Genomic DNA, 15,485 nt, shown 5'->3' with positions numbered 1-15,485 from the left:
TTGGGTTGGAGAAGAAGGGAAGAGGTCTGAGAGAAGGGAGCTGTAGCACCAAAGAGAGGGGAACTCTGAGGTTTTGCCTTGATCTGGCATGAGGAAGATAGCTCTGGAAAGGCCTGGAATTATCCTTGCCAGAGAAATTCAAACAGCCCCAGCAAGCTATGACCTCAGGTACTTGACTTCAAAGAGCTTCTATTCTGCTGGAGATACTATGTGGACAGATAAGCTAAGGCAATGTAGACAGGGTAATTTCTAAAAGGAAAGAAGCCTAACCATTGGAAACAGGAAAGGCATTTTCACAAAGCAGCACCTCATATGGGCTTTAAAAGAAACTAGAGAGTGTGAGAGGTTGAGGTGAGAAAGGAGAGGGATTCAGGCACAGAAGGCAGGTGACTTGATATCATATCCAGAGAAAGCTAGCAAGCCAGTTTGATAGGCAAGTGTTTGAAGAATAGTAAGAATTAAGATTGGAAAGGTAGATGGAAGTCATAGTGTGGAGTGCTTTAAATGCCGAGCCAAATTTCCATTTTAACCTAGAAATGATAGGGAGCCAGTGAAGATTTTTGAATATTGGCATGTTTTGAATATTGAATATTGGTCAGATCAGTATATTGAGAATATCAGTTTGGTAGCTGTGTGCAAGGTAAAGCAGAAAGTATAGTCTGGAAGCAGGAATATGATTGCAACAGTAGAGGTAAGACATAATGAGGAAAGAACTGGAGTAGACATGTTTGGGACAAGCTTCTGCCTTTCCTGAAGGGGGTGGGGGTAGGAGTAGGCCCTTCATCCTAGTAAATGGTTTCTCTATCTATTCTCCCTACCCAGAGCTAGTGTCCCCAAATGAAATGACCTCTGACTACATGTTCCTTTTTCCTAAATCTTTTCCTACTCATCTAAGAAATCACCTCTAACTTAATCCCTACCATGACTACTCCCTCAAAGAAAATGACCACTAACCTCTTCTCAATACCATGCTCCTCCACTCTGGCAAGTGGCTGCTTACTTTTCTATGTCTAGAGCTTAGTAAAGTGCCTGGTACATAGTAAGTCTAATAAAGGTTTATTGACTGATAGATGCTTTTCATTTCCTCTCCATAATCCTAGCCCTAGACAACCCACCTAATAAAATCCCTTAAGTCAATGTTTATTCCAAGAAAAAAAAAGACAACAGCAAGAAAGCAATTTATTTTTTTAAAAAAATTTACAGAAACATCAAAACATTTACAAAAACAATGTACAAAAAAAATTACTTGCAATAAAAGCAAATAATTCCCAGCCTAACACTGTTTCATCTGGGCTGACAGGAAGATAAGGTGGGAGTAGGAGTGGGGGACTTGTAGCAAGGCACACCAGGCGCCTCAAAAAGAAGGGCCATATGGCCAGAAGGCCAAGAAGAACATCAGACTCCGAATCCCTGGTGATTGATGGGTCAAGTAGCTAACAGAGAGATTAAGAGAAGAAACAGGGCAAACAATCTAGTCCATCCCCCAAGAAGGAGACCTTTGAAACCAGTAGAGTAAGGCAGTCTGCACTGACAGTCTGCTGTGAACACCTCACCCCGCTGAGTTGGCTGACAGCAGAGAGAAAAGGGTAGACAGCCCACTGGAAGTAAAAGATGAACGTGTTCCATAATTAAGGAAGCCAAAGGGAACGCAGGATCATAGAACTGAAAGTTAGAAAGGATCTCAGACATCAGCAATGATAAGACCAATTTTCCCCATTAAGTAGAAATTAAATTTTAGGTTAAGATCACTTAATTTTGGTCATATGCTGACAATGTCACCATAAATCCATGAGGGCAGAAGGGGTGAGAAGGTGCTACTGCCCAGATCCCTCGCCCAGAGGGGGCCCCTATAGCCATGCTGCCAGCTGCAAGGCCTACGGAACAACTCCCTCATCTCAGAGCAGCCCAGTCATCCCTCCATATGTATCTATAATACCTGAGCCAGACCAAAAGGGTCACCTGAGTAATGGTGAATGCTAGGGCAGAAAATCAGGCTGACAGGCCAGTGTGCTGATGGTCCTCGGGGGGACAAAGCCTGGCTAAAAAATTTGGCTTTCTGACCTTCAGAAAATCTCTAGGGCTGGAAGAACTCCTGGCAGACACTGGTGGAAATGAGGTGCTTGCTGCAATCTAGGGAAAGCCCTGTTCCCACTGATTGCTCAGAAGCTGAGTGGTTTCTGCAGGTTTTTCTGGTGTGAGAAACCTCAACAAGACAGATTTTTTAAAATACCTCAAACTTCTTCTCAGGCAGCTTCTTCCAGGTCCTCAGGAAAACACATTCTCCAGCAGGGCACACTGCAGGATTAATCAGTCGTGTACCTATTAAGATCCCACTGTGTGCCCATGCTACCATGCTTCCCCCAAACTGAGCAGGGGGCTCTTCTTATAATCTTGGCATAGGTCTCCCCAGAGCCTGAGGTGCCAGTGGGGTGAGGTTCTGGCAACAGGTTCTCCTTCCCTGTGGCCTGGGCCCTGCTCTTGCTCCTGTGCTCCCTCCCTCCCTGCTGTGCCCACCCCTGCTCCCAACAGATGCCAGGCCCTCGGGGCTTCTGAGACACAACTCTGGTCGGATCACAGCTCATCCCGGGCTGTGCTGTCAAGGGGGGACTGTAAGACGTCCGAATTCTTGGCCTCCTTGCTTAGCTCCTGCTGCTCCTTCATTTTCTGGGACTTGGCTCGATCCCAGTCTGTCTTCACCTTTTCATTATTCCACACAACCGAGGTCTCTGTGTCACTGATGTAGCCATCATCCCCTGTGTAATGAGTGGGGTACACAAGAAGGGGCTCCACCGAGAAGGCCAGCAGGTCCCGCTTCTCAAAGTGTTCTTTGTAATCAGAGCTGCAGAAAATGTGTCTCTTTAAAGGCTGAGCTGCCACCTCCCCTGAACTGCCCCTCATGCTTCAGCCACTCCCCTCTCCTCTAGCACCCTTCGTCTCAGGGGGTTCAGTGTATTCAGAGCTCCTGCAGCTCTGAGCTACTGCTCTTCCCAACTCTTCCCGTGTTCTCACCTTCCCATCTCATACTATCATCTGGCCTAGGGAGGCCCTTCCCTTGATCCGTGAGATGGGAGCCCTGTAAGATACTGGCACCAGTCCCCAAAGAAGGCCAAATCCCAACCTGGATAATCAGGAATCAAGTCAAATGACATACTCTTTATTGGGACCCCTCCCCTTTTGGGAAAATTCAGTGCCAAAGCCAGTCCAGCCTACCCTGAGAAACCTTCTCTGTGGCACTGAAGGGTATTAAAGGATTGTAATGGGCTCTGATTATAGATAAAATGACCCAACCAGCCAGGTACTGCTAGGCTCTCAAATGACCTTGCCCTCTTTCAAGACCACAGACAAGGGCACAAAGCCTCTAACCTTGAAAGGCTGTCTCCCCCAGCATGGGGACACTACTCTTCCCTACCAGGGACCATCTCCCTAGTGATAACCCTACCTTGACCCTCCCTGCAAAAAACCAGCTAGGGAGATGCATAGCCCTGTCCTCCCAGTGTGGCACACATTCCCCAAAACAGAGTCACACACAGGCTGTCTCCCCACCATAGACACGTCAAGGAAGGTCATTTTTGTTCCATTTCTCATGCTCCTACCAGAAGGAGCTGAATGCCAAGAATAAGGACTGTTATTAGTCACTCCTGCCCTACCCCTGCTCCCCAACACACTTACACTGGGTGTTTATCAAACATCACCGGCAGGAACTCATCCACAGGGAGCATCTTGGAGAGAGGCTGGGCAGCCAGTAGTTTCTGTGCTCCCTGGAGGGAGATGACATAGGCCAGGGTCCAGTAGGAATAGTCAGCCTCTACCAGGTTCCGAACATGCGGCACTGCCTTCTCTGGGTGCTCCACTTGCATTCGCTTCCTGCCCACATAGCTGGAGAGAGAAAGAGACAAGTGGCCCCATCCCAGAGCCAGGAAAGTACTTAGGACCCGGGCAGAAACAAGATGCCCACAACTGTTCAAAGCAAACCCTAAGATGGTCATCCCCTCAAAAAGGGCCCCTCTCGGGTCTCTGGACAGTAGGAGCATGAACCTGTCTGAAACCAAACATAATTGAAACCAAACCTTGAGTCTGGAACCCTGCTGATAGAACAGCTCTTTCAATTTGGAACTACGCACAAAGGGCTAAAAAACCATGCATACCCTTTGGCCTAGCAATACCACTACTATGTCTGTACCTTAAAAGAGATAAAAAAAAAAACAAAAAGGAAAAGGACCTGTATGTACAAAAATACTTATAGCAGTTCTTTTCTGGACACTGAGGGGATGCCCATCAATTGGGGAATGGTTGAACAAGTTGTGGTATGTGATTCTGATGGAATACTATTGTGCTATGAAAACAATGAGAAGGATGCTCTCAGAAAAAGCCTGGAGAGACTTACATGAGCCAATGCAAAGTGAAATGTACTGTGTACAAAGTAACAATACTGTAAGATGATCAGCTGTGAAGGACTTAATTATTCTCACCAATACAATGCTCTGAGACTACTCTGAATGACTTATGATAAAAAATGCTATCCATCCCCAGAGAAAGAACTGATGGTGTCTGAATACAGACTGAAGCATACTTTTTTTAAAGTTTTTAATATTTTTCTTGAGGTTTTTTTTCTTTTTGGGTCTTTATTTTCTTTCACAATATGACCATTATGGAAATGTTTTGCATGACTACACATGTATAATCTATAGTGAATTGCTTGCTTTTTCAGTGAGGTGGGTGTACAGAGGGAAGGGAGAGAATTTGGAATTCGAAGTTTTAAAAACAAATGTTAAAATTGTTTTGACATGTAACTGGAGAAAAATAAAATATTAAATAAAAATACAATAAAATAGAACAGCTCTTTCCCTGAAGCAGCTCCTAATCCTCCCAGCCCTGCTTCTCATCCTGTTTCCCTCTTTTAAGAGGATTATGACATTCCAGATTCTTTCCAATTCAGAGGTTTTATAACATATCTAAGTCTGTTCTCTTTAGGGTTCGACAGTTCAACAAAAACAACCAACACAGTAATGGCATCTGGACTATTCTCTGCCCCATTCTGCTGCCAGGGCCCCTTCTCCCCACCCCCAGCGCCCTATGTCCTAAGAAGAGGGAAGTCTGTTCCGTTCTCTTCTCCAAGTTTGACTCCATTTTATTACTAATGAGGGGCAGTATGGTATCCTGGAGAGAAGGCTGGTCTTGGAGTTACAAAGACCTAGGTTCAGGTCCTCCTCTGACAGGAGACAGGTTGTATGACTATGGCTAGGATCCCAGGCAACACGGTGATACTTTAAGTCAGAGCAATTACCAGTCTGCTTTGGTAAAGGGAATTTCTTCTGTCTATGAAACTGTAAGTCCCGAAATAATAACAGTAATAAGTGACCCGTGTAGTACATATGTATATGCTTTACACACATTAGCTTATGGAAGCTTCCTAAGAACTCTGTGCTACTATAGCTAATATTAACCTCATTTTATAGATGAAGAAACCAAGGCTCAAGGGGCAAGATCTGAAACTTAATCCTTTTGACCTCAAGATTTAGACTCCAGGGGCAGCTAGGTGGTACAGTGAGTAGAGCACCTGCCCTGGAGTCAGGAGGACCTGAGTTCAAATGTGACCTCAGACACTTGACTCATGTACTAGCTGTGTGACCTTGGGCAAGTCACTTAACCCCAATTGCCCTGTCCAAAGAAAAAAAAGGGCAAAAAAAAATGAATGTATAAGATTTAGACTCCAAGTCCACTATGGCTGACTACCTCCCTGGCTGAACTGGTTCTCACAAGATGTGGTTTTCAAAAAGTCTTGATCCAGTTTATAGTTCTCCCAAAACACCCACTGTATCTTCTTCATAAATCTGGCATAGAGGCCACAACACCAGACTTGGAATCTAGACTGGCACATCAGGGAACAAGATCTCTCACTTCACTGTTATTTTCTAGAAAATCCAAGATTTATCCCCACTTCATAGGGTCTGTGCTCTCTATGACTGCTTCTTCTTAATAGTATTTTATTTTTTCCAATTACAAATAAAGACAATTTTAACATTTATTTTTTATAATATTTTGAGTTCCAAATTTTCTCCTTCCCTCCTTCCCCACCCCCCTCCCTAAGATGGTAAGCAACTGGATATAGGATATATGTGTATGTGTGTATGTAATATCATGTAAATCATTTCCATATTAGTCATGTTGTGAAAGAAGAAACAGATCAAAAGGAAAAAAACACACAAAAAAATAAAGTGAAAATAGTCTGCTTCAGTCTACATTCAGATGCCATCAGTTCTTTCTCTGGATGTGGACAGCATTTTCCATCATGAGTATGACCGTTTCTTCCTATCTGTATAAGGACCTGGTTTTACTTTTTTGAATTTTACAACTATAAGTACTCTCTTTTCTCATGGTGGGAAGTAAATGAGTCCATCTTGCTTGCTACAAAATATATATATGGATATATGCATATGCACATTTATGTACAGCTATATTAATAACAAAAAAGGCCTTGTTAGGATTTTCTTGTGTTGTAAGTTTATTTCCCCCTCCCCTCCAGACTCCAAATTAGCATGGCCCAGTATGGATGCTCCAGTGGATTGAGCAGTAGACCTGGAGTCAGGAAGACCTGAGTTCAAATCTAGCCTAAGGCACTTATTAGTATCCTAGCGTGTGATGCTGGGCAAGTCACTTAGTGTCTCTTTGCCTCAGTTTCCTTATCCATAAAAAGGAGGTAATAATAGCACCTACCTCCCAGAGTTGTTGTGAGGACCAAATGCAGTAATAATTATAAAACACTTAGCACAGTGCCTGACACATAGTAGGCGCTATATAAATGTTAGCCATCACTATCCATTCCATTTTAAGCCCCTTGAGGGGGCAGGGACTGTCTTTTGCCTTTTTTATATCCCCAGCACTTAGCATAGTACCTGGCACATAGTAAGCACTATATAAATGTTAGCTATGGTTATTAAAATTAGAATCCCAAAGGGAGGAGAAGCCATAAGCATCTCCATAAAACCTTTTGATTTCTCACTTTGGCAGAACCTGAGGCCATTCTCTTGGCACTGATAAGGCCATTCAGGAGTAAAAACTCCCGGGGACAATTTATAGTCACATCAACTGGCTAGTGTGCTGCAAGTTTTCATTGTTCATTTTGTTTACTTTCACCCCCGAAGCAGCAAAGAACATTTTCCTGGCACCCTAAATAAGACCTTTCATATTCCCCCGCTAGCTAACCTGGAATAAATCAGAAAACATCCCACCCCACTCAACTGTGCTCAAAAATCCTAGAGTATGGATCTGGAAGCAGAGGGAACAGATGATGCCTTCTCTTTGCCAGTCACCATCCCTGTAATGTGAAAAAGGAGAGAGAATGTCTGACGGGTATCAGAGATAGGCTCTTCCCCACATAACAAAGGAAGCTAGGAAACTATCTTTAGAACTACTACACTATAACTGCAATTTGGATGCCTATTTAGAGGACTGCAGTATCCCTGGCCCTCCTAAGGCACTGGTTGGCTGGACAGAATATCCTTTAATAAACCCTTTAGTCTTGTGCCTTCTCCTTTTACCTCTCCTGTGAAGATGCTGAGTGACCTCCTTTGGAGAGGCCTTTGTCATCAAATTGGGGAACTTGCACCGAGAGCCCTCAGTGACACTGATTGGACCTCCTTTAAAGCACCAACACCATATTTCAAAAGTCCTGTGATTCTACTAGGTCTATATCCCAAAGACATCCCATAAAAGTGAAAAGGACCTATTTGTATAAAAATATTTATAGCAGCTCTTTTTGTGGTAGCTAAGAATTGGAAATCAAAGGGATGCCTATTAACTGAGGAATGGCTAAACAAATTGTTGTATATGATATTAATGGAATACTACTGTGCCATAAGAAATGATGAGCAGGATGCCTTCAAAAAAACCTGGAAAGACTTATATGAACTGATGCATAATGAAGTGAACAGAACCAGGAGAACGTTGTACATGGTAACAGTAACATTGTTTGATGAAGAACTGTGAATGACTTAGCCCAGGCCAGCACAACCTGTGGGCCGCTTGCAACACGCCAAAGGATTTCTGGTGGCCCATGAAGAAAGTAAAGGAAACCATTTGTTGTGTGTAGAGGAAATCCTTTGGTGTACCACAGGTTGTGCAGGCCTAATTTAGCTATTCTCAGCAAAGCAATGATCTAAAATAATCCCAAAGGACTAATGATGAAGCATAGTATCCACCTCCAGATAAAGAACTGATTTGATGGAATACAGACTGCTATTTTTCACTTTCTTCCTTTCACTGTTTTCTTTTATTTGAGTCTTCTTGCACAAAACGACTGATATGGAAATGTTTTACATAATTGCACATATATAACCTATATCTGCCTCAGGGAGGGGGGAGGGGATGGAGGGAGGGAGGGCTAGAATTTGGAACTCAAAACTTTAAATAAAAACTTTAAAAGAAAATGTTTAAAGTCCTGTGATTTTGTCACTGTGGTTATAGCCTTCATTAATGCAGATCACAGCCCCTCCACACCTGAGGAAATGGGTCCCACGAGTGACTGGGGCCCAAAATAATCATGACCTGGTTGCCAACCTTCTTGTGAAAAGTTACGCAACCATTTTAGATGTAAATATAAATTATGTTACACAAATCCCAGCCTTCTTCAACAGAGCACATGGAACAAGATATGATCTTTCTTCCATGACCTGGGTTCATTAATACAAGCCAGCTATTCTCCCTTGATGCTCTTGGGGGCCTAATGAGGTGAATGAAGCTATTTATCTCAACCCTCCATAGCCCCATACTTCTATGTTTTTTCACAGAAGACCCAAACAATGTTAAAGCTGGAAGGCACTCAGAAATCATCTTATCACCCTCTCCCCCACCAAAAAATACAAAAGAGGAAAACATGAAAATTAGAGAAGAAACAGAGAAATCTGAAAACCAAAAACCCATAGACTATTTTAAGACTAATAAAATCAATCATTATCTTAATGATTTTTTTAAAAAGAGAGGAAAGTACCAACATAAAAAATGAGCCAGGTGAATAATTGACAGAGTAAAAACAAATCACCTGATGTAATCCCCTCATTTTACAAATATAGAAACTGAGCCTGAGGGACGGGAAGTAACATGCTGGAAGTCACACATTTAGGCGTAGAGAAAGAGACTAAAAGCAAGATCTTCTCTACTTCTAGGCCAGACCTCTTTCCATTGGACACCGGCATTCTTACACTCCCCTAAGTCTGTTTCTAGCTTTTACATCTCTGCTCTTGCTGTCAGCTATCACTATGCCTGGCCTTCTTTCTAATTTGCTACTTCTGATATTCTGCAGGCTGATGGACCAGATAGCCAGCTTGTTAGAATCCTGGCTGAGCTGAATCAGTGAGCTGGACCTGCCAGCAGCAGAGCACTAGACTTGAAAACAGGAAGACTTGAGTCCAAATCTGGTCTCAGATATTTACTAGCTATGTGACCGTGGGCAAGTCATTTAACCTCTAGTTGCTATCTATAAAATGGGGATAAATAATAGCACCTACCTCTCAGGGTTGTTGTGAAGCCAGAATAAAACAATATTGGTAAATTACTTTGCAAACTTTAGAGTTCTATATAAATGCTAGCTATTATGCTGTCACAAGGGAAGCAGATTTTTCACTGTCCCCCCTCAAAATCAGCCCCTGAAATGCCCCAAAGAAGAAAAAGTTCTAGGATTATTAACAAACACAATGAATAAAACAAAGAAACTATGTGATATTAACATGAGGTTGTGGAATTAACACAATGTTGAGGAAAACTAGGAAAGAACACTACTAGCATATGCCCAAAGGATGTCAAAGACAAAAAGCAATATTCAGAGCAGAATTTTTGTGGTAATGAAAATCTGGGAATGCAAAGGCTATCCAATGATTGGGTAATGGCTGAACAAACTGTGGTTTATAAGAGTAACAAAACCTATTTTTATTAAGGTGCTGCCATTTACCCTGTCCTCTTGTATTTGTACGAAATAGGCAGAACCTGGAGAATATAAACAATAACTGTAGCAGTGTAAAACAAAAACAATGGTAAAAGACAGTTAAACTCATATTATTTGTAATAACTGATCCCGATCCTTGAAAACAATTGATTAAATACGTCGCCTTCCTCTTGGTAGTGAAATGGGGGACTATGAGGGCAGAATGTTGCATACAGTATCTGACAGCGTCATTTTGTCTATCAGTTTTACTTAGCTATTTTTCTTTGCTACAAAGAGAAAGGTTCAATGAGAAGAAAACAGGGTATTTCAGAAAGTCACTATGGTGTAAAAAAAATAAGGATATCAATGAAATTTTAAAAAAGAAAAAGAAATTAAGGGATATCACCAGGAAAAAATGAAAACTAAAGAAACACCAGGGTCAACCCCCAAATTCCTGAAAGATAATATCCATTAGATAAAAGCACCTTTAAGGATTTAAAGGAAGAGTCCATCTCCTCCAAAAAGTTTAGGGAAGCACTAGAAGATGACTGGAATGAAGTAAAAAAAATTCTATACAGCAGTAATAAAGATCCTTATACAAATGGCGGGAGGGAGGGGACAGACAGGATAAAATTAAAAAGCAGCATGAATGTAGTCGAGAGGACATTGCAGTGAAATTGGAAGAGTGAGCTCAGAAAAATAACTGAACTGGAAAAATATTTGAAAGGAATGAAAGAAAAAGACAAATCCTGAGAAGCAATCGAGGAGTTTCTTGAATTCAGGTATTCTTGAGCATAACAAAATAGAAAGAAATCAGGTTATTATACTTCCCCAAAAAGTCATTCAAAAAGCCTGCCAAGAAGCAATGCTCTCATAAGGCAAAATCGAAAGAATCCCCAGAAATCTAATAAGGAGAAACCAAAAATTCAATTCACTTGGCTATATCAGTGTCAAGCTTCAAAATACAACATAAAGAAAAATCCCTCAAGTCACTCCAAAAAAAAAAGAAATCCCATGTCAAAATACACCAGTCAGTATGTCTCCAGATTTCTCCATGAAAATCAGATAAGACTGGAGAAGTTAGAATACAATGCATTATATTTGGAGGGGGGGCAGGGCAATTGGGGTTAAGTGACTTGCCCAAGGTCACACAGCTAGTACATGTGTCAAGTGTCTGAGGTCACATTTGAACTCAGGTCCTCCTGACTCCAAGGCCAGTGATCTACTCACTGTGCCACCTAGGGGAAATAGATAGTCATAAATACTTAAACAACACATAAATGATTGTGTGCTTTCACAGAATCTTAGAATTCAAGAGTTGGAAGGGACCTCTCTAGTCCAATCCATACATGAGTGCAATCCCCACTATAACATACCTGAAGAGTATTCCTCCAACCACCGTACCTCCATCCTCCAGGCAGCCCACTGCTCTGTTAGGAAGTCTTACCTGACATGCAGTTAACATTTTCCACTTTGTAACCTCCATCCATTATTCCTGGTTTAGCCCATGGGGGCCAAACAAAACCAATCTAATGCCTCTTCCAAATGCTTGGAAAAAAACTATTCTAACAACACTGAGATTTCCCTTCATTTCCAGCTCCTTCAATGGAGACTCATCACCATCCTGGCTGCCCTCCTCTGGATACTCTCCAGCTTATCAATGTCCCTCTTAAAGTGTGGACTAAAACACTATGAAAAATGAATTGTGGCAAAGAACGGGACACAACACTCTGGGTGGAGTGTGACTAGGGTAGAGGAAAGTGGGATTTTTACCTTCTTAATGCTAGAAGTCATACCTCTTTTACGGTGGCCCAATCTTGCTTTAGCTTTGGCTGCCATATCAGACTTAAGCTGGAATTCCACAAGAAACCCCAGATCTTTTTCAGATAAGTTTCTGTCTAACCATGCCTCCATTTATTCTGTACTTGTGAAATTGAATTTTTTTTAACCAAAGTGTAAGACTTTACATTTATCCTTACTGAATTTCATTTTATTTTATTCAGCCCAATGTTCTAGCCTGGCAAGATCTTTTTGGATCATCCAATGTGTTAGCTATTCCTCTAAATCTCATGTCATCTGAAAATTTTATGAGTATTCCATTTGTACCTTTATCCAAGTCATTAATTAAAATGTTAAACATTATAGAGCCAAGCACAAATCCCTGGAGGCCTCCTACCAGGTGGATAATCAAGTATAAACAACTACTTTTTGAGCATGGCTATTCAGCTGGTTCTGAATCCACCTAATTGTATTATTATCTCATCTACATATCTCTGTATTCTCCTCAAGAATAGCATAAGTAGCAAATATTTTGTTAAAACCTAGGTAAACTATATCTACAGCATTTTCCTCATCTACGAATTTGGCAACTGTCAAGAAAAGGAAATGAGGTTAACCTGTCGTGGCCTGTCTTGGATGAAGTCATGCCTGCTCTTTGAAATCATTTATTCTCTTTCTGGATATTCACCATAAATTATCCCTTAAATGATCCATTCTAGAATTTTTCTAGGACTTGACATCAATGTCACTGGCTTATAGTTTATAGGCTCTATTGTCTTCTTTTTCTTGAAGTGTGCAAAGTGATGTGTGAGGTTCAGAAAGTACAGTCATTACCAACCATAAGACTCAGGAAAAATTTCCTGAAAGGGATGGTATTAATAGGAGTTGGATTTCAAAGGCAAAGAAGGGAAGCAAAGGCATTGCAAGAATAGCATAAGGAAGGAAGGATGAATAATAAAGATAATATGGAGTGACTTGGTCATCGACTGGATGGGGAAAGGAAGGGAGAGCAAAGAGTCAGATGTAACCCCAAGATCACAAACACAAGAGGACAGGGTAAATGGCAGCGCCTTAATGAAAATACCAAAGTCAGAAGGACGAACAAGTTTAGGGGAAATAAAAGAAATTCATTTTGGGATATGCTGAGCTTGGGATGTCTATGGGATTTAACACAAAATTTTAAACACTTAGCAGAAAAACAGGGTGCTTAGAACTAGGTAATAGTCATAATCACATTTAATATAAGAGACTAAGCCTCCAAAAAGAGATTTGAAAAAAATACAATATTGTATTGGTCAAAGTACTGAATGTTCTGGTTAAATTTGAAGGGGGAAAAAGACAAACAGAAGGGCAAAAATTGTTAAAAAGATACTTGAATTATATTTAGTTTTGTTAAGCTTTGTTTGGTTAAAGGAACAATCATAATTTAAAACTACAGTTCACATTCCCTTCTCACAATATAAATAGCAATTGTAGCAAAAAACTGTAGATAGTAATTCAAATCTAACCATTGTCACATAAAGCAAAAAAGACTGAATTTTCCAATTTAAAAAAAGTTATAGAATAGATTACAAACCAGAATGTAGCAATATGGTGTCTTCAAGAAACATAGGTCATGCAGAAAAGATTCATATGGATTGTAATTGTAGGGCTTAACTAATATACCCATATGTATAAAATAACAGTGAGGAAAAACAGAAGTGGCAATGATGATATCTGAGAAAATTGAAATCCCAAACCAAAATGCACTAAGAGAAAAATACTGAAGTTTTTTCCTATTTTGCTAAAGGAAACACTCATGAAAAAAATTTTAGTGCACATGTGCTAAAAAAAATCCAGCATTTAAATTAAATTAAAATTAAATTAAAAGCTTACAGTCTTACAAGAAGAAACTGATGGAAAATTAATAATTATAGGTCTCAGTGTCTGACTATCAGAATATAAAAATTAAGCAAAAAGATTTTCAAAATTTAAAATACATACTTGAACAGAAAACTCACCAAGCTTCACATAACAGCTATATGGAAAGAATTTAAAGGAAAAACATCATATAACATTCTTTTTAAGTATATATGGAACACTGGCAAAGAAAATTGACTTGGTCACAAAAGGGCCCTTAAAATTAAGTAAATTTTAAGAGGCAGAAATTTTGCATATTATATTCTAAAACCACTCCACAGAAGTATTCTATTGATACCTCATGATGGCATGGAGGTGATGAAGGATACAAGCTCTACCAGGTTCTACCAAGCTGGAAAGACTTCAATTATAGAACCAGCAACAGACTGTGATACAAGAACCAATGTAGCTAAGTAGGGTGAGACCCACCACCAGAAAGTTGACCACCACCTGTTTAATTTCTTTTGGCTGCGCAAACATAAGTATATGTAAAAAGAAATACATGTGAGGAAATCTATGAACCAGAAAGGAAATGCACTTGACATAGAAGACAGATGTTTCCATTGATCTGCAGAGCTGTCATATGAAAAAGGGATTAAGACTTTTCTGCTTGGCTTCAGGAGTCAGAACTTGGACTAATGGATGGAAGCTGCGAAGAGGAAATTATCTGCTTAATATCAGAAAAACCTCCCATCTATTAGGGCTATTAAAAAGTAGGATGGGATTCCTTGTAAGAAATTGAGCCCCCCATCACTGGAGAACTTTACAAATAGGATGGATGACCCCTTTTCAGGGATTCTGCAAGAAGGATTCCTGTTGAAGTGTAGGATGGACTATAAGAAGTACATGCCGATTCTGAAATTATAGTATTCTATTCCAAGTCTGCCCTCGAAGAAAACAAAAATGAACTGTAATTCTTAGTACTCTCCTGCACAAATTTCAAAGGAAAAGGGAATGAAGTTCCCCAGATGCTCAGATTTGTAGATGACACTGCTAACTATATTGAGATCCAGAAGACTACATGGCTCCCTCAGTGAAATCCATGGTTGCTCAGAAGAGCAACCAAGAACCTAGCAATCCACACAGGAAAAACCAAACGGGTCCAGAATGTACATTGGATTATAACATGCAGGTGGATGGGAACCTGAGTTAATCCATCAGTAAGCATATTTTGAATAGACACTTAAGATGGAGAATAAGCTGGACACAAAGTTGAATCACCTAGATAGCTTGGTGGCACTCTAGTAGATAGAGTGCTAGGGCTAGAGTCAGGAAGACTCAAGTTCAAATCTAGCCTTAGACACTTGATAACTGTGTGATCCTGGATAAGTCCCCTAACCTTTGTCTGCTTCAGTTTCCTCATCCTTAAAACAGAGATAATAGTAACACCTACCTCCCAGGGTTGTTATGAGGGTAAAATGAGAAAATAATATTTGTAAAGTGCTTTGCAAACCTTAAAGTGCTATTTAAAGGCTAGTTATTCTTATTATCATGAGATTGGGTTGGCTTACATCTGGAAAATTATATAGTGATTTCAAGGATCTCAAGGTCCTCTCTACCTTTATAACGCTCATCTTTTTAAGACAAATATTCTTCCAATGATGCCATATCGCTATATATCATGGAATTCTATGATTTCAGAAGAATAAAATTGAAGATGACTCAAAAGGCATGGAAAGCAACATGGCTCAAAGAGAATAAAGGAAAAGGACCCATATGTACAAAAATATTTATAGTAGCCCTTTTTTATTAGTAATAAACTGGAAACTAATGGAATACCCATCACTTGAGGAATGGCTGAACAAGTCATGACATCTGAATGCAATGGAATACTATTATATCATAAGAAACAATGGAAAGGACCATTTTGGTGAAACCTAGGAAGATTTAT

General features: G+C 40.4%; 1 protein-coding gene across 1 annotated transcript in view; it reads right to left on the bottom strand.

Annotated features, from left to right (window-relative positions):
- Positions 1-1,148: 1,148 nt before the first annotated feature.
- COLGALT1 (collagen beta(1-O)galactosyltransferase 1) overlaps positions 1,149-15,485 on the bottom strand; it is a 39,206-nt gene continuing 24,869 nt past the window's right edge. Inside the window, exons 11-12 of the mRNA XM_036769220.1 lie at positions 3,670-3,876; positions 1,149-2,839 (exon numbers count right to left, since the gene is read on the bottom strand). Of these exons, the coding sequence (XP_036625115.1) occupies positions 2,572-2,839; positions 3,670-3,876 (475 nt within the window). The 3' untranslated portion in view covers positions 1,149-2,571. The remainder of the gene's footprint in view (positions 2,840-3,669; positions 3,877-15,485) is intronic.

This window comes from Trichosurus vulpecula, chromosome 1 (assembly GCF_011100635.1).
Source record: "Trichosurus vulpecula isolate mTriVul1 chromosome 1, mTriVul1.pri, whole genome shotgun sequence".
NCBI classification, from domain to species: Eukaryota; Metazoa; Chordata; class Mammalia; order Diprotodontia; family Phalangeridae; genus Trichosurus; species Trichosurus vulpecula.
Note: the sequence above shows the minus strand (reverse complement) of the source record. Positions and strands in the feature narration are given on the sequence as shown.